Source organism: Dermacentor andersoni, chromosome 6, assembly GCF_023375885.2.
Source record: "Dermacentor andersoni chromosome 6, qqDerAnde1_hic_scaffold, whole genome shotgun sequence".
Classification (NCBI taxonomy): Eukaryota; Metazoa; Arthropoda; class Arachnida; order Ixodida; family Ixodidae; genus Dermacentor; species Dermacentor andersoni.
The window spans coordinates 54265810-54288117 of NC_092819.1; the positions used below are offsets into that span (position 1 = coordinate 54265810).

The window sequence follows — 22308 nt, forward strand, 5'->3', positions numbered from 1 at the left end:
GCCTCGTTCTGTCAGAGCATAACATCCGTATACAGCTTCTGAAAGCACGACAGACGTTATTGCTTATACATTGTGAGATGCCATATGTGATACAATGCAACACGAGTCGCAGTGTCGAGTTGCCTATGAAGGTCGAAAACAATCATGTATCGTCCCTGTAGCAATGGAGCAACGCCGCGAACAAATGCTTGCACATTTTGGTGGCCCGCTACACACAAAAACTTAATTTTATTTTTAACCTCCGGCTCGCTTGAAAGGCCCTTTGTCCAAAAAAATCTGACGCGGCTCGCTGGGCAGGAAGGATGTTTGCACGCACAGCGCAATTATTTGCGCGATTTCGTCGCTCAAATACGTGAGACCGATCAAAATAAGGTGATCGGCAGCAATGACTCTTTCGGCTTCCACGAAACAACTCGATTCGACGCCACAAAAGAGAAACGTGGCCGCAGCAGTAAGCGAAAGAGCCGCCGTGAACCCGGATGTTGTAGCCATCTTTGTTTATTTGGACAGTGTTGCCAGCTCAAGTAGTCGATTCTGGAGTTACCAATAGTCCAGCAGTAGCGTTAAGTGTTTAGAGTTCATCGTGAGCATGGTGCAGTGGTCATCCTTAGTACTTACGTCCCATAAGAATCTAGGACGTTCGGATCTTTCTGGGACACCCGTGGAATTTTGTGTCGTCTGTGTAGCAACGACAGTGTGACGATTGCGAGACGAAGACGCCATGACGAGAGTTGGATGATGCAATTAGAATGACGACCGCGAAATTAGAATGACAGACACTGAAGAGAGGGCAAGCGCTAGGCTCGACGTCACTAGAGATTTGGAAAAAACAGTCGACAGTCGCTCTACTACTGCTGCGCAGTCACTGCTTGTGCGCCGCCATTCCAGTGCTTGAAATTTCGCGCACTCTTGTCAAACTCTCGAAGACGGTTAATCGAACAGGTTAAGTCGACTAAACGAAAGGTGGACATCAATGAAGATTAATCGTTTCGCGGGATACAATTTATTGATACAATTTGTTGATTAATCATCCATCGATATCACCAACCCTGGACGACGATGGCGTGGCGAGAGTCGAGCTAGGAATGAAAGCGATGCAACTACCATGAGGACATATTTTATAGTGACCCAAGCTATCAGTCAACTTGGGCCACTGGGTCTGCTAATTACTGCTGTGAACGCGTGACGCTTGTTGTTTGTGGCGGTTCTCAAGGGCATGACGCAACGCGCGTGTTAAAAGTTCGCGCGCCTAGCTGAGCTGGTAAAACCGGCTAAGTTTCACTTGTTCGCAAGTACAGCCAACTTTACTGTCGTATTTGACACTTGTTTATCTAAGGATCCATCAGTTTTTGACCTTCAGCGTTCTATCCGGTGGTACTTTTTCCTCACTTGGCGTTTGCTGTTTGCGGTCGAGAACGAACTGTTCCGGCAACAATGTAGCTCTCGGACCAGCCGGAAACTCGATCGTCATCGCGCGAGCGTGCCGCCGCCGCTACGGAAAAGTATGGAGGACATTTCGTTGCCCCACGATACCAGAGTCGAAGATATTTTAGCCGACTATTTCACAAAGAAGATCGAAGGGAAGGACGCAGAGGCCAAGGAGAAGCGCTCCGACTCGCAGCACAGTTCCAAGTCCAAGAAGTCCAAGAAGCGGAAGCACAAAAAGAAGAAAAAACACAAATCACGAAAAGCTCATTCAGGGAACGTGAGTGTTTCGCTCCTTACTGTGAATGGCGTCGTTAATTGACCGCGCCTCGAATGCCGCGTTGCAGGAGATTTATTACCTAACGTTGAAGTCTGCCAGTGCGTTATTGTACGTCAGCATTTGGTCGCCGTGTCGGAATGGCGGCTGTTGTGCGGCGAGGCTTGGTGCTTGTTTTCCCGCATCGTTTCAGTGTAGCGGCGGTGTAGTGCGCCGTGGCTGTGGTAAACCGTGCGCGTTGCCATGCTACGCAATGCGCGGATGGTAAAACATCTTTTTTTAAAACTCTAGTCTCGCGTTTATCTTTATGTCGCTCGTGTTCGATTGCGGGTCTTGTTTAGTGATCCGAAGGGTGATTAGTTGCTATCCTGCAACTGCCGCGAGTGTCGAGATGATGGTCGTCAGTGCGTGCTGCCGTCTTCCCGGTTATTTTGATGCGCTCTGAACGAAGGATAAGTGCATTCGTCATCGCATTTGTAAATCTTGCCTCGTGTTCATAATGTTCATAGAACAGTTAACTAGATCTATTTGTGCATATATATTTCTTTTGCAGTATTGATGTTCAAATATATTGCTGAGCGCAGCGTCGAACTGATTATATAGTAAGCTTCAGCCGCTGAGGCTAGGTGACTGTGGATAGCGTTTCTGATGATAAGCGCCGTAGGGCTCACTGCGAGGACAATGATGACGCAGTATTAGCGTTCATACGTGTGTATTTAAACCCGCTGTTTAAGTTGCGAGGAACACTAGATTGGCTGAAGGTGTAAGGAAATGCCGCATTTGAAATTTAAACTAGAGGTGCAGAATACTTGTTCATTAACAGTGACTGTAATGAGGCACATGGTTATCAAATTGATAACGATGCTAAAGAGTGTGACCTTTTCAGTAATGGAGAGGAAGACGTTCTTATAAGACTGCTTAACCATTACTGCAGCCTTCTGGACATGCTAAGAAAAAACTGACTGTGTGCAGAGGTGAACCCACGAAGTCAGCTGGATTGCACGGTTGGCAGATTGTTTTTCAATTGACTGAAGTATGTAAAAATACTTCAACCAGCAGCAGTAGCTCAGCGGTGACAACATCCTCTTGCTGCTAAAATAACTGAGTCAAACAGCCGAATATATGCAAATGAGATAAAATGGAACATTTACCACTGGGATATGGCCTTTTTGTAGTTGCAGCAAATACTTTTGAAGTGTAACCTAAGAAGCGACCAATATGCTCAACTGAAATATTACTTATGCAAGGTACAGAAAATGCCCAAGTCTGGTCCCCTTTCCTATTTTTCTGTTTTATTCCTGTCTCCTTTTTCTTTCACTCTTTGACCCCTTTTTTAATAATGTGCTGTTAGTGCAAAATAGGTGCCACTGGAGCAACTGTAGCATCCAACATCACTGCTGCTGTACCATTTCATAGTGCAGTGATTAAATGCATTTTTGTTGGTAGGTAATTACTTGTAGTAGGATGCTGCAAGAATGGGCATTCCTACAAACAGCAACAAATTGATAGAGCATGAATGCCTTGACATGAGAGTGCACGACTGTGGAGCTCTGTTGCCACAACCACGGTAGCCCAGAGGCTATGGCATTGCGCTGTCGAGTACAAAATCTCGGGATTTGATCTGGGCTCTGGCAGGTGTGCCTCATACTCAGATTGTGGTTTTGGCATGTGAAACACCCGAATTTAGTTTGTAGCTCTGTTGCCATTCCAGCTGTGTCTAAATTTTTTCTCCTGGGGGTACAATTGCCCTTTGAACTACAGATCACTAAATGAGAATAAGAGAATTTGCTATAGTGTGGCTGAGATAAAGAAATGAAGTCATTGGCTTAAGACACATTTAGCCATTTCCCGTATAGGGCAAATGTGCAACCTGTAAACATACTTTTGGAAATAGGAAGTTTATTGCTGAGGCAGGATTCTGCAGTGGATCAATCTCAGAGTGGCCACAAAGCTTGCTTACAGTTTCTTCTGGTTTCACAATATCAGTAGTTTTTGCTACTTTACTACAATACCTGGATCCTTGGCAGATTTTAAGGGACATTCAAGAGAAATACTAAACAAGTTAAGCAAAAACTTCTATTTCTATTCATATGGAATAAAAAAAATTTTGATTACTGCTGGAGAACATGAACTTCAAACTTCTCTTTCTTGAATTACATGCTGAAATATTGTTACGGATACATCTTTGTGACATCATGGATTTCAAATTATTTCCTTGTGTTTGAGATACTTTTGTGCAGGCAAATTTCTATGCACTTGCTAAGTTGAGTCGTGTGTTAGAATGCAATGTAGTCCTTTGTTTACCAATAAAAAATTAACTAGGCCTGCATAGGCACCGTCAAAAATCATGTCATGTTGAGATAGTCTCGAAAGCTCAGGGTGGTGTTGCTACCTGTTTTTTGTTCTTGCATCCTTTAAGACTTACCGAGCCTCATTGCATGCAAAGAATTGTTGGGTTTGCTGCTGCAGGAAGTTAGTTTACAAATGCAGTTTACAATAGCATTCCTCCTTGTATCCTTTGAAATCGGATGTCAAAGTTAGCTGTATCGCTAATTTTGCTGGCCATCTTTTTTTCTTCTTTTAACGCACATGCTGTGAAATTGTTTGATAGGTGTATATCTTTGTTATCTCCTGTTTGTGTACAATGGCAAGCAAATGAAAATGTCATATGATCAATTGTTTAGCCATAGCTGGTGTCCACTCTGATTAGGGCTACAACTACTGGCGAACATTGTTGCAGCAGCGTAGTCTTGTAAGTCAAGGTGGAATCGGTCAGTAAATAGATCTCATTGCACTCACAGTATGTGCACACACTTTCTGGCAGCACTGTGATGCCTGGTAGTCATTGCTGCCTCACCGCTATGTTTAGATATGAGGAATCTTTGAGAGGAACTGACGAATTCTGCAGCAGTGAAAGTTAGTTTCATTGGGTGTCACTTCTTATGTTACATCAACATGCTCAATGTGCAGTATTTTTGGTGGTCAATTTCTTCTCATTGTCTTGTATAGATGTGCAAAGAAAAAAGAAAAAAAGCAGAGTGGCCTGTTGATCAAGCAAATTTAGCTGTAGTTACCAGCCAGCTGCTAAGAACTGCCGATAATAAATGCCTTTGTTGCAGTTATGTTGTGCAAGTGACGGTGAAGTTGGTCAGTTCCAATGTCTGCAGAAGTTAGTTCTTCATTCCTTACACAATGGGTCACTGTGCGAATCCTGCAACATGTGTGCTAGACTGCTTACATTGCATGTAAACAGGGAGGGGGGGTGGGGGTGGAGGGGGAGGAGTTCTTGCTTCGATACACTGTGTATACATGTAATTCTATCATATGCATTTCGGCTTCAGGGAGCCTCTGATTGTGTAGAACTCGTATGTACAACTTAATTAAATTTGGCAGCGAAGCCTCATAAGCACCCTCCTCCCCCGGACATGCCCCTGCTGCGGTGGCAATTAGGGCTTGTCGGCTATTCATTACAAGCAGCAGACGTAGCATATTGCAGAAGAGGACAAAAGGAAGTGGCAATACACATATGCAACCGATGCACAAGTCTTTCGAAACTCGTGTCCATTTTAATTGGAACATGCAGTGATCACTTTGCCTGGTGTAAAAATGGTCACAAGCTTCAAAATAAACTATTGTGAATTAGTGTCAAGTGTGTCCTGCCAGTTCTTTTGTCCTCATCCACAATGCACTGTCTACTGCCTGTAAAGGCATCGGTTTGGATACTTCGTTACTTGGTAGAGCCTGTGACTTGCAAAGGCAGTCCTGCACTATTTTCTGCGCTATTCTGGACAAAATCTAAATCACTCACGAGATTCATATTTTGAAGAAATGTAGGGAATGTTAGTGGCAATATGCAGGCAAGATTTGTGATGTGCGTGTCGATTGGGGGGTTAAGTCAAGATTGCTAAACCCTCATTTTCGTTCCACTTAAAGGCATTATATGAAATGCTTGCAAAGTTTCCTTGCTTCCCTGGTAGCAACAGAAATGGCACAGATTTCCTGTGTAGAGGAAGTGGGGCCACTCTATGAGTGACATGCACCAAAAGTTTGAAGTGTATAGGTTAGTTATGTGCTCTGAAAACAATTACTGATTGATTGATTAATGGGTTCTAATCGTGAAAGAAAAGAAATACTGATTAAAAAATGGTTTTAATGATACAAGAAACCAATTACTGAATACTCGTCTGAACCCAATTTTTGTGCTTTATAAGAGGCATGCAGTTGCTTTTTCCGGCCTTCTCGGTGAACTATGTGAGCCAGGTTGTCTACATTTTGTTGACATAGGAAGTATGTTATGAGGGTTGAAACTAAATGTTTAGTGTGTGTAGGTTAATTACAGCCTTTGCAGAAAATTACTTACTCAAGCACTCCAGTGTCATACTACCGTTACCCGCAATATTTCCTAGAGTCTTAAAACAACTGTGCAAGACAGCAGCTTCCAATTCAATGAATACAGGGTAAACATTGAGTGTAATATGTGGCAAAACTTTCAAGTCTTAATTATAAGTGTTTAACCCTTTCGCTGTCACTGACGTACCCGTACGTCATCGCGCTTCCCCCCCACGGTGTCACTGACGTACCGGTACGTTCTCTATCGTGCGTTCAAAATTTCGCGCCTGAGCGCAAAAACAGGCGGATGGATGGATGGATGGATGTTATGAGCGTCCCCTTTGGAACGGGGCGGTGGCTTGCGCCACCAAGCTCTTACTACTATGCTGCCTAATATCCTACCTATGTTCACCAATGAAAAAAAAAAAAAACCCACTATGAACTACCACGTCCAAATTTTCTGATACCCTATTGCGAACTGTGCTTTTGTACGTCTCCGTCTTTTGTCGTTTCCCTACTTTTCTTCCACCAATCCTCCAATCGCCTCTTACTGATGTCTATTGCGGACCTGTTTGCTTTACCACTGCTCCCGCTAAACCCAAGGGCTTCAAGGAGGCCAGTGGTGCCTAAATCGACCGCTGGGTAGACGTCCTCACATTCTAATAAAATATGTTCCGTCGTTTCCCTAGCTTTACCGCAGCAAGCACATGTTTCTTCTTCATTCTTATATCTCGCTTTATAGGTGCGTGTTCTAAGGCATCCCGATCTCGCTTCGAAAAGTAATGAGCTCCTGGATTGGCCACGCCATCTGTTGACTCTTTCTACAAGTTCGTATATTCGCTCCGACCTGTGTTAACCCATGTATTGAAGAGTACGGTGCGACTGCCACTCCCCACTTTCTCTTTGCTGAGTGGCGCGGTGGCTCCGCGTTCGCTGGATCATGCGTCGCGCGCGCGTGGTTATGGGTTCAAGGGTTGTTCTGTAATCTCCACTGGTTTGAAGGTTTTTATTTTTCTTCTGTTGGTGTGCCTGCTACGGCGCGTCAAGTTCAGGCGCACGTGCCGTTGCCTCTCGAAAAAGGGTGACTCGATTGCTGCTTTCGCTCTCTCGCCGCACCCTCGCTTCCGACTTGCAGCAGTAAACGTAAAGCCCTTCGAACTTTGTTTAGCCTTTTTCCATCTCCCTCTGTCTTCTTGATCACGCAACGTCCCATTTCTCTCCGTTGCGCGGGCGACTGAAAGCGCATCCTCCCTGCGCGCGGTTACTTTCGGATGGCTCGGCGCGCGGGACCTTCGTCTGCTCATGGGAGCGGTGGCTGAATTCCGATTCAGAATACGAGCCGAGCTCAGATTCGGACTCGGACGAAGTCGCTTGAGACGAAGAGGGTTCCGCATCGTCAGATTCGGATGTTGAACAGATTTTATAGTCAGGCTGATGATGATGATGATGTTTACTAACAACAGCTGCAGAACACTGAAATGTGCATATTGCATTGACTATGTCATTTGTATACCAATCATAATCAAAAATAAATTGCTATGTTCATTCCATGTTATGCTCGTTCCCTGAAACCAAGCCGACACTGGGGGTGCGTCACGGCCAGAAACGTCCGACAGCGAAAGGGTTAAAATACTTGATCAACCCTCGTTTTACCCTATCTTCATACATTATACGAGCTTCAGAGTTGGTTCCCCTGGTGTCGATCCTAGGTTAACTAAACAAAGCACCTAGTTTAGATTTATGGCAAATAAGGGGATTATTATGGGTAATGTGTATACAAAGTTCAATGCTTGGCTTAATTGTGGGCTTTGAAATAAATAACGAACATAAGTGCTCTGGAGCATTATAAGACAATCTTGTGAGTGGTGCAATATTTAGACTGCTGCCCTGACCTAACTTCAAAAGCTACCAAAGTAAAATTTAGTAAACTTGGCGGGAAAAGCTGTGAAACATTTGTGGGCATACTTAAATGCATGTGGATCTAATACAGCTTATGTAAAAAAATTCCTTTCTTTCATGTTATTTTTGCGCTGTTTCCTAGTGTCCTGGGGGAACCGTGCATTACAGAAAGTTTATATTTGGGGAAAATAAGGGGCACATTATAGGTTATTTGTAGACAACGCACTACAGAAAGTATGACAAAATTAACGAGTGGTGCAATAAATATTGCACGTTGGAATAACTAGAAATGACACCAAGATCAAACTTGGCTAAAAAGGGTGGGTGAATGTAGTAAATCTGTGTGCGCATGTGAATAAAATACAGTTTTTGAAAAGCAATTCTAAATGAAGTGATTGAACATGTCACACTGCCGTTGTCAGCCAGAGAAAACTTTGCGTTATATAAACTTTATATTTTGCATAAATTGGATTCATCTTAAGTTCAGTGAGCTGTGCAATTCTAATGTTTCTTCGTTAAATGAGGAGCACAACATAATTATTCAACTTTGACATTTTTCAAAAAGCCTTTTCAAAAAAAATCCTTTACCAAGTTCTCGAAAGCTTCATATTGCCAATGTTTTCAATGTTTCCCAGTGTCCCGAGGGAACTCTACATTGTATTAAAAAAAAGAAAAAGAAAATAAGGGGCATGACATGAGTTACATATAGGCAAAAGTCTGGGTTAATTGCAGCCTGTATGGTAGATTACATATTGAAGGCCCTCCAGAGCACATGCAATTGAGTTTCCTGAGGGATGCCAAATTTCGCACACAGTTTCGAACATACCAGTCATATACAAGAAACAATTTCAAGTAAGAAGCACACGACTGAAGTGCTTCTTAAAACTGCTCGATTGAAACAGGTTCGCTGGAAATTGGATTGTGATTGCAATGTTTTTAAATTTTGTTATTTTTTTTGTCATAACTGGTCTCGCATTACTTTCACGTCATGCGTGAAGAGCAGCTTATGCCCTCCTGCTAAGTGGCATAGAAGCAGAGGTGTCATAGCCATTTATGATTGTTACTTATTTAGCACGCAATATATATCACCACAAGAAAGCCCTGTGTTGCAGCTCATTGCTATAGGGACTCGCTATCTGTCGCGCTCTACAGTGCTGTGCTGTTGAAATAGCACGAGCTGCACATCCATTGTAAGGCATAGAATGATGTGTTACTTGCTACCGTTTTTGACAGTTGCTTGGGCTGTCCTTGTCTATGCTTTCTGTAGTGCGATTATAGAGTCAAAACGAGACTGCAACCTTGTTATTTTTTTGTTTTGTTAGGAGAGCGTGCTGTGGGGATGCCATAAAGAGAAATTTAAGTGCAGCTAGTTGATTGTACTACTAGAACTCCAAATGGGCCAATGTCACCATCAGCGACACTTAGTGAGCCAGAAAAGAAGTGAGAATGAAAGATGGGTGGGAATGTAATGTTGAAACCCCTGCATTGTTGGACCACAATGTTGCAGATTTTGGCAGCATTCACTCAACACTAGGTAACTGTCTCCTAATAAAATAAGTGAATAAATAAAAATAAGTGAATAAAATAATTAAAAGAAAATAAGTGACTACACTGCAGTCGTAAGTAAGCAATGACTCAAACTGGAAACTTGCAAAAGGTTTCACGTATGTGAAAATGCAGGCAAATGCAAGCAACAGAGCATGTCTTGTGGTACTGTTTGCAACGTAAAATTTATTGCATTTAAATCTGTATGTTGTAAAGTACATTGTTGTACATGTTGTACATTGTATGTTGTAAAATTTGGTTCCTGCAAATTGTTCCAGATTTTGAAATGGGATCGAAACATTAACATACTTAATTTACAGTATTTCAGCCTATGTGAGGAGTAGCTTATGGAAGATAGTGACACCATCTTCTTAATGGCAAGGTTATGGATCTTCCCCCTCTCACCCTATTTAGAGCTAGCACCACATGTTGTGGACAGTGAACATTGTGGGACAAAGCATGCTTGCTGCTCAGACACTTGTTTATAAGCGAACTGGGAAGATCTGCTGTGCTCTTAAATGCAGTGTTAATTCTTATAACTCATAACTCATTAGTATGGCACAACCTTCTCTTGTAAGCTACAATTATGCATTCAGTGCTAATGACTTGTTTTTACAACATGATAGTAGCTAGAACAAACTGTTGCCTGTGCTGAAAAGAGTGTTGTGACATGGGCTGCCTTTTACAACAAACTATCTTTTATATTGCGTACAGGAGGAGGATGAACCTGCTCGCTCCAGTGCAGATGAATGCTGGGTGGAGGTAACAGTAGGCAACGCCAAGGAGAACTCGGCCAAGGATAAGTCAGATAGTACTGACAAAGAACCAAAGAAGAAACTCAAGAGTAAGAGCAAGCATAAAGACACTAGCGCTTCTTCAAATACGGATGCTGTAGCTGGTCAAGATATGCCAAAGGGAGATAAGGATGGTGCATGCAAAGATGACGACCACAGCAGCAAAGGTGGCAGTGATCAGAAGGAGCCAACAAGTAAGGATAACGTTAAGCAGCAGGCTGAACACTCTGGGCGCTCATCCAGAAAGTCAAGCTCATCTACATCTCCGGCCAAGAGCAACCGTGCTTCAAGTAGCTCAGACTCTGACGATGACCACAAAAATGCGTCCACAGCAGAGCCTGCTAGCCATACTTCAGAAGCAGAGTCATCTAAAAAACCAACAAAAAAGAAAGGGCGAAGCTACAGGACAAAGCGCTGTCGATCGTCTGGCTCATCTGAATCATCCGAGGATGACCAAGACAAGCAAAGCAGAAGTCGAAGCCGAAGCCTATCGCACGGGGAGAGCCCTCGCCATTCCAGGCAGAACAGGGCACGTAGTTCCAGCAGAAGCCGGCATGGCACTCAAAGCAAGGATTTGAGACGAGAAAGGAGCAAGAGCAGAGATGATAGAAAATATGACCGATCACGAGATCATTCTCGTAGTCCGAAAAGGTCGAGTCCCAGTAGAAGCCAGCGTCGTGGCCGAAGTCGCAGCCAGCAGAGCCGTAGCCCCGGAAGATTGAGGACTGGCCGCAGTCGCAGCCCAAGGCGGTCTGGAGGTAATCACAGCCGTAGCCCAAGACGTACTGAAAGTCTTCGCTGCCGTAGCCCGAGACGGTCTGAAGGTCTTCGCAACCGTAGCCCGAGGCGTACTGAAGGTCATCGCAGCCGTAGCCCGAGGCGTTCCGAAGGTCATCGCAGCCGCAGCCCAAGGCGTTCTGAAAATCGTCGCAGCCCTAGCCCAAGCCGTAGTCGAAGGTGGTCAGAAAGCAAGCACAGCCGAGGTAGAACACCACCGAGGCGTAGTCAAAGCCGAAAAAGGTCAGAAAGTAGGCAGCGAGGTCGCCGTAGTCAAAGCCCTAGCTCTAAGCAATCTCGACGAAGTACTAGTCGAGATAAAAAGCATGTCAGAAAAAGTCGAAGCCCTAAAGGAGAGAGGAAAAGTCGTAGTCGCAGCCGCAAGCGTTCAGTGAGCAAAGAAAGGCGCTCTTCACGACATTCGAAAAGTGGCGAAAGGAATTCTTCAGATGATGGCAAGTCTGATGACAGAGATAAAGGCAGGGAGGAGAAGACTTCCAGTGTAAAAGCTCCAGCATCTGATAAGAGCAGTGCAAGTTCTGTGGATGCAGACAGTAAACAAAAACAGACAAAGTCTTCAGAAGAGAAAGCTAAAAGGGACAAAGTGACTGACAAAGAAAGTTCCACTGATGCTGGCAAAAACCAGGTAGTTCTTTACGGACCGTTTGAGGAAGAAGCTAGTTTTGATGAGGAACCAAGTCCCGAGAGAGCTGAACCAACTTCAAAACTTTTGCAGCCCGAGACATGCTCAGGTGTTGCTGGCAAGACTTCGAAACACCAGCCAGCTTCCAGTAGCCTTGATGCAGTGCCGCTTCCAGCAGAGCCTGTTGCCCAGTCAGAAGACACTCTGCTAGAGGACATGGACATTTCAGACTCGCCATCCTCCGGTGGAGTGCTAGAAGTAGAGGACAGCCTCAATCAGAACCTTCCTTCTGGAGAAAATCAGTGCTTGCCCTCCGTCACTTCTCGGCATCAAACTGAAACCAGGGCCTCACAGCAGTGTGTGCAACCACAGAAGGTTGCCACACCTGAAGACACGTCAAAGAAGGCAACCCTTGCTAGAGCTGCGATTCCTTGGAATTATAATGAAGCACAGCCGCCACCACAGCCATGGGTGAAGCCTGAAGTAACTAAGCCCGTAGGGCAAGTCAGGCCTTTTGTTAGAGAGGTCAGTTCGAATGAGTCAGCAGTGCAAAAGGGTCTCTTGCAGGTTAAGCAGGATGAAGTTGGTGCCATCATGGCTACAGTGCAGCCATCCACTGATCCTCCATTGAGTGCACCCAGCAAGGCCACAAACAAAGCTGAAGAGCTGTCTGCTTTGGCAAGCCCTGCTGCAAAGGTGGCTGAGCAACCTGCTTTTCCTGATCTTTCAGCAAAGCTACTGCCACAAATGTCTCTCACGACTGTGTCGCCACCTGTAAATGTGCACGGTGGGGCATTGTATTCGGCTACTGTGATGCCAGTGCACATTACTTCACAATGTGTGGGTATGCCAGCGCACGGTCAAGCTGGCCCTGGTGCTATGCCGCCAGTCACACAAGAAAAGCCCCCACATGTAATAGAGCAGCAGCAGCAAAGTCCACCCCATGTTCAACAAAGCCGGGATAATCAGGGGTCGGACTCAGTGGACTCAAGTGGTGCTGCTTCCAAGGTTGTTGGCTCAACTGGAAGTGAATCAGTCCCTTCATCTCCCACCAAGGAGTCCAAAAATGCAGATACAGCTCCAGATGTAGGTGCTGCAGAGAACATCAAGGACACCAATGAGTCTGGGCGCTCGTCCAGAAGCTCTTCTCCAGCAGAGCGGCAAAGTCGAAGCAGTAGCAAGGAAAGATTGAACTCTCGCATGTCTAGAAGCTGTAGTGGGGACCGAGAAACCACAAAGCGATCACGGAGTAGTGAATCTCAAAGCCCAATCAATGACAGCAAGCGGCTGCGCAAGGATGACCGTACGGACTTGGAGAAAAGGAAAACAAAGAGTGAGAGTCATGATAGACGTGGTAGTGCAAGCCCAGACCGCAGTGCACGTGACAGTCGGGCTAGGAAGAAGAGCGTGAGCCCAGACAGAAAGCAGAGCAAGAGTCATGACCGTAAGAGGAGCAAGAGCCGTGACAAGAGGCGGAGTAAAAGCCGTGACAGAAGAAGCAAGAGTCGGGACAGATGTAGAAGCCATAGTCGTGATAGAAAGGGAAGCCCAAGCCGCAAACGGAGGAGAAGCAAGAGTCGCGAAAGAAGACCAAGCAAAAATCGAGAACGAAAGAGAAGCAAGAGTCGGGACAGGAAGAGGAGCAAAAGCCGAGACAGGAAGAAGAGCAGGAGCCGGGAACAACAAAGGAGCAAAAGCCGTGAACGAAAAAGGAGCAAGAGTCGGGACCGGAGAAGAAGCAAAAGCCGTGATAGGAGGAGGAGCCGAAGCCGAGACCGGAAGAGAAGCAAGAGCCGGGAACGGCGTAGTAGTGCAGTGCGCAGTAGTGGAGTGCGGTCGTCTCGAAGGAGAAGTGGCAGCAGGTCTCGCAGGAGCCGCAGCCGCGACCAATCCAAGAGACATAGCCGAAGCAGAGAGAGGATGCGCCCTCAGCGAAGCCAGAGCAGGGGCAGAGACTCAAGCAGGAGGAGATCTAGGGACAAAGAAATGCCTAGGGGATGCCTGATCCTGAAGGGATACAAGAACGAGCTTAGCAGCGAGTCCGAGAGCAGCCCCGAAAGAAAAAGCACAGTGAAGCCATCTTCGCCAGTCAAAAAAAGACACCGTAGGGAAAGTGATGCTGAAAGCGTCGACTCTGAGGAGGATAAGCCTGAAGACAACAGGGTAGCATCACCGATGATGTCCGATACTAGTAAGCCTGATGCAGATGGTAAGGGTGATCATTGCGCAGATAGTGGCAAAGAGAAAGAACTTCAAAAGCTTGCATCCTCTGAAACATTAGGGAGCAAGGATAAACTCAAGGATGCCCCATATGGGCCGCTTCCCCCAAATGAAGCCAGCACTTCTCCAGCAGTCATGGAAGTGCAGCACTCTGATGATGAAATGGATGATGAGCAGGATGTGCAGGCTGGCTCTGATGGTTGCTCACCAATGAAAACGAAACCAGATGGTAAGGCACTTGGCGCTCCTGTTGTGAGCAGCAGTAGCTCTAAAGAGAGCATTTGCTCGGTTAAGGACACCTTGGTGGCGAGTAGCGAAAGTCAGTCTGCCAGTCTCGAAGCTTCTCAGGACTGCAAATTGCGTAGAAGTCCAGAACCGAAGCAAGACCGACAAGAAAAAAGTACAAATAAAGAAGACAAGTCACACTGTGAGAAGTTAATCATCCCAAGCGGTGAAAGCGCAGTGTCGAGCTCAACTGGCAGCCCTGGAGATCCAGAAGGGCAAACCAAAATCAGGCCACTTTCTGGAACCTTGCACGCAGATAAGTTGAATGAAGAGAATTCACCCTCTGAGCAACGTCCAGTGGCCTGCACAGATGACAGCGATGAAAAGAAGCCAAGCACGATGACAGTCGACAAAACTAGAGAAGCCAGCTGCAATGATGACACAAGGAGTACTTCAGACAGTGGACGCAAGAGTCGCAGCAGGAGTCCGTCAAGCACATCTTCCATTGAAAAAGCTAGGACAAGGAAGCAGTCTTCATCGTCAAGCAGGAGTCGAAGTCATGAGAGACATACTTCTAAAGAGCCGAGCAAAAGCAGAAGCACTTCCCCAGACAGCCCCGGTGTGGAGATTCGAGATGAAAGTCCAGAAAAAAAAAGCCAAGGCAAAGTCAAGAAAAGAAGCCGTAGCAGAGAAAAGAAGAGAAGCAAAAGTCGAGAGAAGAAACAAAGTCCCAGCCGTAGCAGGGAAAAAAAGAGGAGTCATAGTCGCGAAAAAAAGAGAAGCGTGAGCCGAGAGAAGAAAAGGAGCAAAAGTCGCGAGAGGAGAATGAGCCCTAGTCGAGATAGAAGTCGCCGCAGCAGGGAGAAGAAAAGAAGCAGAAGCCGAGAGAAAAAACGAAGTCCCAGCCGAGAAAAGAAGAGGAGCCGCAGTCGTGAGAAACGAAGGAGTCGTAGCAGAGATAAAAGGAGGAGCCGCAGCCGCGACAAGAAGAGGAGCCGTAGTCGGGACAAGAAGAGAAGCCGCAGCCGAGAGAAGAAGCGAAGCATAAGCAGAGAGAGGCGCAGGAGCCGTAGCCGAGACAGGAGGAGGAGCCGCAGCAGAGACAAGAAGATTAGCCCCATCCGGGACAGGAAGCGCAGCCGCAGCCGAGAGAGGAGGAGGAGTCGCGATAAGAAGAGCCCGAGTCGGAGCCGAGACAGGCGGAGGAGCCGGAGCCGAGAGAGGAGGCGTAGCAGGAGCCGTGCACGACGAAGCTGGAGTCGGGCCATGGAACTGCAGCGCAGACGGAGTGCTGAACGATTGCGTAAGAAGAGCAGGAGCCCCCGGAAAAGAAGCCTGAGCAAGAGGAGGTCACCGCCGCCACGTAAGAAGAGTCGCAGCCGCAGCCGAAGCCGGCGGCGTTCTAGAACACACAGTCCAGAGAGAAAGAGAAAGAGCCGCAGCCGTGAAAGGTACGTCGTGCGGATTTACTGCTGCTTTTTCTGGCACTGGTGCAAGGCTTGCCCATTGTTATCTTGCTTGTTTCATATGCACTTGCACTCGTAACCAGCAGGTGTTCAGGTGTACGGAGGAAGCACGTCCCTATGTTGGGAAAAGAACTTTGCAAGGCTTGTCATTTCGGATGGAAAAATTAGCAGTTATTTCGTGCTGCGGTGCATTATGGTTTTTCTGCACCCAGTAGCTTTTTCTTTAAGTTGCACTGTGCACTCTGGAGTGGTTTCAGGGTATTGGTGGCTGGATCAACTTGACCGGGTGGGTTGCTCGTTCATTGTAGTATTAGTTCCCAATACTGCTGCACACCGGGATTAACCAATGTGCTGCTGTTAAATGCAGTTGTGATCTTCAAGCCTTTGTTAGAGTGCGTATTGCCACTTTAGTTGCAGGGATGGAAGACCTTTTCATAAAGCATCGTACAGGGTGTAATTTGAAAGCTAAGGTGCAAGGAGTGGCGGGAAGGAAAATGACAGGTGAAATGTGAGTAGATAATATATTTTGGTTTTGGTTTGTTCACCACCATTGGTCAGTTTCACGCGATGCGCGAAACTGATCAATGATGGTCAGCAAAGCAATTTGATGTTGCAGATCATTGCTGTGCACACACCCAGCATGCAGAGAAGTAAAACCATGGCTATGTGCAATTGCAATTCTAGCGCTAGTAAATCGCATCTTTGTCTTTGTAGTGAAAAACACATCAACACAGTTGCGAGCATTATGATGAAAAATCTTTCTTTTAGTGAAGTGTAGCCAGTATGCCTATTGGCTGCACACATGCAAGAGGTTGTACTTATTCAGTAACTTTCACTTCCGTTTTTTTTAGCATTGCCAGGTTCCAAGATGTGAAATGAAATGTCCTCTTTAAGTGCTATTTGCAGGGCAAAAAATGGAAGAGGTTGAAAAAGATATCACATGTGGATGTGTGCGAGCCACTGAAAGGAATTGAAAACGCTTTAGAGACTTCATATAGTTTGCTGTTGTGACCGATGTAGTCCTGTAGTGTCCAAGGTTTAGTGTAGGTTTGGTTACCACTGCAGTTTTGATTAATAATGGCATTCTTTAGCAAGGTTAGGTGATTCTTGTGATTTGCTTTTCAAGGCACATGCGGCATTGAATGTCTCGCGCTTTTAGTTAACCAACCGGACAAATGGCAGGAATAGCTATGGCTTTCTTCAGCAAGGTGCATGTATGTGTGGAGCCTTGTGAGCTATGATTCCTCCATGTGTCCAATACACATACCTCTTTATGCCAGATGATCTTTGCATTAAATCATTCAATAATTTAATCATCTAACTGCCAAGCTAGGTGCTGCTTGAGATTTGGACCAAAACAACTTTCTAAGTTGTTTTATTGTGTCAAATTATTATGCACAAGGTCGTGATTCAAAAATATATTGTTACACGGAGATTATATTTAAACTCTTGGAAACTTGTTGAGAAAAGGAGCCACTTCAATACACACGTGGGCATTAAACTCACTGGCTATCAAATATCGCACGTGCCGCCTGGTCCTCCATTTCGATTACTTTTTCAGTTATGCATGCTATGTGAGCGGCAGCGCTAGTTTTGTAGTGCTCTGTAGTAATAAACCGCGAACAAATAGTTTTTAGAATGTGAAGCAGCACTTCTCAGTTTAGTACTCTTAACTGCCAGTCACAGATTCATGTTTGTGTGAAAAAGCTTGAAACACTCAGGTATTTAAAACCTTGACTGAAACCAAATTTTGGATCGCTTAAAAAGCGTAGTGATAGTATAGATTCAGGGAGCCTCCGTTGCAAAAATCAGCGTTCGAAATACGAGCAGAAGCGTCACGAAAAACTAACAAAAATAGCTGTTTTTGTTACTGAAACTGGAAAAAGAAACACGACGACGCCATTACTGCTCGCCAGACGTGCCGCATGACCTAGAGCGCGCAGCTCGAAATCATGACCTCTGAGATAAGGTGGTACCCGCAGCTTTCCGTGGCATGCTGAAATATCTCGGAGGCAGCTTGCTGGGACTTGCGCATAATGACAACCGCCAGGTGCATGCATCGTTTGCTCAGGTGCTGTTTAAAAGCTACTAACAAGAAAATTATGCAATTACCAGCGCTGTGGCTTTGCCAAGATTGCTTCAGCAGTATGTACTACTCATTTATAAGAAATTAAGCCAATGGGAAATTTCATTGCAGTTGGCCTTTAACCCTTTCGCTGTCGGACCTTTCTGGCCGTGACGCACCCCCAGTGTCGGCTTGGTTTCAGGGAACGAGCATAACAGGGAACGAACATAGCAATTTATTTTTGATTATGATTGGTATACAAATAACATAGTCAATGCAATATGCACATTTAAGTGTTCTGCAGCTGTTGTTAGTAAACGTTATCATCATCATCAGCCTGACTATAAAATCTGTTCAACATCCGAATCTGACGATGCGGAACCCTCTTCCTCGCATACGATTCTGTCCGAGTCCAAATCCGAGCTCGGCTCGTATTCTGAATCGGAATTGAGCCACCGCTCCAATGAGCAGACGAAGGTCCCGTGCGCTGAGCCATCCGAAAGTAACCGCGCGCAGGGAGGATGCGCTTTCAGTCCCCCACACAACAAGTTCGAAGGGCTTTACGTTTACTGCTGCAAGTTGGAAGCGAGGGTGCGGCTAGAGAGCGAAAGCAGCAATCGAATCACTCTTTTCGGAGAGGCAACGGGGCACGGCACGTGCGCCTGAACTTGACGCGCCGCGGCGCCGTAGCAGGCACACCAACAGAAGAAAAACAAAAACCTTCAAACCAGCGGAGAGGGCAGAACAACCCTTGAACCCATAACCACACACGTGACGCATGATCCAGCGAAAGCGGAGCCACCGCGCCACTCAGCAAAGAGAAAGTGGGGAGTGGCAGTCGCAGCACCGTACTCTTCAATACAGGGATTAACACAGGTCGAGGCGAATATACGAACTTGTAGAAAGAGTCAACAGATGGCGTGGCCAGTTTAGGAGCGCCAGCTTTGCGCTCAGGCGCGAAATTTTGAACGCACGATAGAGAACGTACCCGTACGTCAGTGACACTGGGGGGGAAGCGTGATGACGTACCGGTACGTCCGTGACAGCGAAAGGGTTAAGAAAGCAGCACTGCGCTTTCCATACACTCACCTGTTATCACTTTTTTTTTTCTTTCCTCTTCTTGCTGTACGCACTTTGCACTGCTATGAAGGATTTTCTTTGCCAGAGTTCAGTGGAATGTGACGTAGGAAATCCACCCACTATGCTCTTCAAGGAGAATAGGTGTCAGAATGTTTGTTATGTTTGCGTAAGCTACCTAAATATGATACAAATCAAACTACGCTAAAGTAGAAAAGTAGTGCCATCTATTGACATAGTTTCTAAACTTGGCCAGCATATATTGGCTGTCACGCCATCTACGAATAGCTTTTTAAATGAACAATACTTCCCACTTGGCCAATTGCTGGCTTTGGTAATGTTGCGCTCGTCCTTATGCCTGGTGATTTGCCTGCCGATTTGCCTGCTTTAGTAGCCAGTGGTTTCAATACTATTGTAGGCACTCATGACAGTAAGAGGAATGTGAACCACAAAATAATATCTGTGAAATGTTAGAAGCCTTTTCCAGTTATTTAATGTTCATGCATGTTAGTGTGAGCTGGAACATGTGAGGAACAGACAGGTCCCATCTCCTGCCCTCTATCTTTCTTTATTATCTGTTTCAGTCTGCACTCTCTGTCATATATGAGTATGCATAATCACCTGAATTTAACTGTGTGCACTGAAATGACCTGACAACTGTGGCTAGTTTCGAATGAAGAAAATGGACGGTGGTTTGAACAATCAGGGCTAGCATTTTGCAAAGCAATATTGGCACAAGCAGGTAAGATGAATCCAGCTTAAGGTAGGAAGGAGGTCGTGACCATAATTATTTTGTGGCTGTTACTCCGCGTGCTTAATGGAACAATTGTGGCTAGTGATTATGTCAGTGGTGAGCTCCACTCATCACTTTGGAGGAGCTATATGAATGTTTGAAGTAATGCTTGTGTCATGTTCAGATGTTGCAAATCTAGATGAGCAGAGGGAAAGAAAACGTGGGGCTGTGCGCTTGTTCACGATGGAAATTATCACTCATAACCGTCAGAAATAACTGGCAATTCTGATTGAAATCCATGCGTTGATGACGAAGCAAGAAAGATTGTTGTGCCACTGCAGGAAGTTTACCAGAAACAACCAGGGAAATCTCTCGCTCCAAGTTGACCAATGGATTGCTAGAAATCCTCCACCGCGGAGAAAAAAAAAGAAAAAGAAAGTGCACAAGAAAATTACCTCATACTAACTTTTGGAATCCACCACCATGAGACATTGGACTGTTTTAGCAGAGCATTGCCTATATTTATCTCCGCTCACATTTTGCACGCTGAAGCCCTACAGACTGCTCCGTTTGTGATGCTCTTGATAAACACTCCTCCCAAAGAAGCGAGTGATGCGCAATCAGCTTGGCATCGAAATGACAAAAAACAATGACTGGATGTATTGTCATGCTGTGCTCAATCGGCTCTGCAGCAAAGTGTCTGCAGCATTCAGCCTTCCGCTGCTTAAGGAGCGTTTTGTGCGTGTGCTCTAGTGTTTACAACGAAGGGCTCTGTGGAAATTGCTAGGATACATTTGTCTGAGCGGAGTGGGCCGTAAACACTTGGCTAAAGCTCTCCATTGGCCGCCGATTTCAATATGGTTCACTGTACTTAGGTAATTCTAAACGAAAGCTCGCTTTTGTCAAAACATTTATCAAGCAGCTCATTTCTCCAGCGGTAGTCTTGTTGCTGATGCCACTTGAATAATTGAGCACTTCTAGCACAAATGTGATGTAAGCTGCTTCTCCTCTTCTTGTGCACAGACTGTACGCTCTACTGATGTATGTTAATTTTCTACAATTTCTCATGATTTTTATTTGGGGGCAGTTCACTAATGGGACCTAATTTGAAAAAGAAAAATAAAGGAAAACAAGCTTGGATTTACGTGTTGTGTTTTTATACTGGATGACTTGCCAACAGAATGCTACCGCAAGGCCACAGCAACCAGCAGGGAGTACTCCTCAGCCACAGGAACAGAGAGAGCAGGTTGGCGAGTTTTTTCACACATGGCATATTGGGTATTTGTTGATTTTTGAGTGGCAAGACGTTGTGTGAGGTTCAATTAAATACCGTTTATTTGGGACTTCTTTTTTTTTTTGAGAATGAGTATAACGAGCTATGTGCTCCTGAGGTGCAGTCAAAGAATGAAGGTGGAACATGTTGTCCGACGCGACCTTCACATCGGGTATTGTGGGGAGTTGGTTGTCTGCTTACTGTTGCCATGCCAAGCATAGTTGTCGTCTGCTTGTTGTCACCATCAGAGGTAACGGCGGGCAGGTGGCAATGTTATGCATCAAACGCAAGATTCATAGTTCTAAGAATGCACAAGAATGAAGCGTAATGTTACTGTTGTAGAGAGGGCACGATGTTATTCAGTAACTTATCACTCATACTGGCAAGCAAATGAACCAACACAGCATACCGTGAATAAAAGCTGTTCGAAAGTGGCAGATAGCTCAGTAAGCTTCTAGCAAAAATTCGCAACCTGGCTAATGGAGGAAGGAATAATTCACTTTAATATTGATGAATGTTAGACATAGCAGGTGAAGTGTGACAGATAATGTAGAGATGTTACCTTGAAAATGAATGGTTGTGTTGTTGGCCAATGAAGTGCTACAGGTAACTTAATGACAAACATTACTGCTTGCTTTAGTGGCATTTCATCATTGTGTGTAAGCAAGCATCACATATCACTACACTTTAGGTGTCTATAGATTGAATGCTTTGAATTCTTTGTTACTGGCTTGCGAACTTATGACCAAAAATGCCCCAGTGGTGCTGTGCTGACTGAATTCTGTAACGAGTGGTAGTAGGCGAATCGTTGCACTGACTTTCATATACTGTGCATGTCTTGATCAACAGTACACTGTTATTAAAAATTATGGCAAGCACGAGCAAAAGGAACAGTGTTATGCAGTGTTAGCTTTAGCAGAATTGTAGACTGGGCTATCTGGTATCCTTTCATATTTTTGTGGGTGTTGTGTGAAGAGGGAACAAGGATGGTGAACGACAAACACTGCTAGGAGGGCCTTATCCCCAGATCCACATATTTTTTTATATGGATATTTATTCTGCGTATTTCCAGTGTACCTGAAATGAGCTACTGCCAAGCTTTCTCTACTGTGACAAACAATTTCCGTAGTCTACCTGCCGTGGTAGCGTAGTGGCTTTGGTGTTGAGCTGCTAAGGACGCGGGATTAAATCCTGGCCACAGTGGCTGCATTTTGGTGGGGGCTAAATGCAAAAATGCTCGTGATCGTGCAACGGGAGTGCATGTTAAAGACCCCCAGATGGTCAAAATTAATCCCGAGTCCCCCACTATGGCGTGTCTCATGATCGTATCATGGTTTTGGCACGTAAAACCCAAGAATTAATTCTTTCTTCTTAAAATTTTCTAAGTCTGATTTGTTTGACAAAGGGGAGGGCTTACTTGTTGCAGCTAGTCTGTTCATTAAATCGGTGTGCATTTAGATTAAGCAGATAGGCTTTGTTACTTTCACAGTTTCCTGATCACACAACAATGTACAAATAGTCGGCGACGCTTAGGAGAACCACTTTGTTAGTGTTCAGTAT

General features: G+C 45.3%; 1 protein-coding gene across 4 annotated transcripts in view; it reads left to right on the plus strand.

Moving 5' to 3' along the window:
• The first annotated feature begins 1471 nt into the window (after window positions 1-1471).
• LOC126522864 (uncharacterized) overlaps window positions 1472-22308 on the plus strand; it is a 76261-nt gene continuing 55424 nt past the window's right edge. Inside the window, exons 1-3 of one of the 4 annotated variants that reach the window (XM_072288737.1) lie at window positions 1472-1705; window positions 10190-15585; window positions 20656-20721. In XM_072288737.1, the coding sequence (XP_072144838.1) occupies window positions 1505-1705; window positions 10190-15585; window positions 20656-20721 (5663 nt within the window). In that variant the 5' untranslated portion in view covers window positions 1472-1504. The remainder of the gene's footprint in view (window positions 1706-10189; window positions 15586-20655; window positions 20722-22308) is intronic. The other 3 variants (XM_055066598.2, XM_072288738.1, XM_072288739.1) reach the window with 3 other exon arrangements.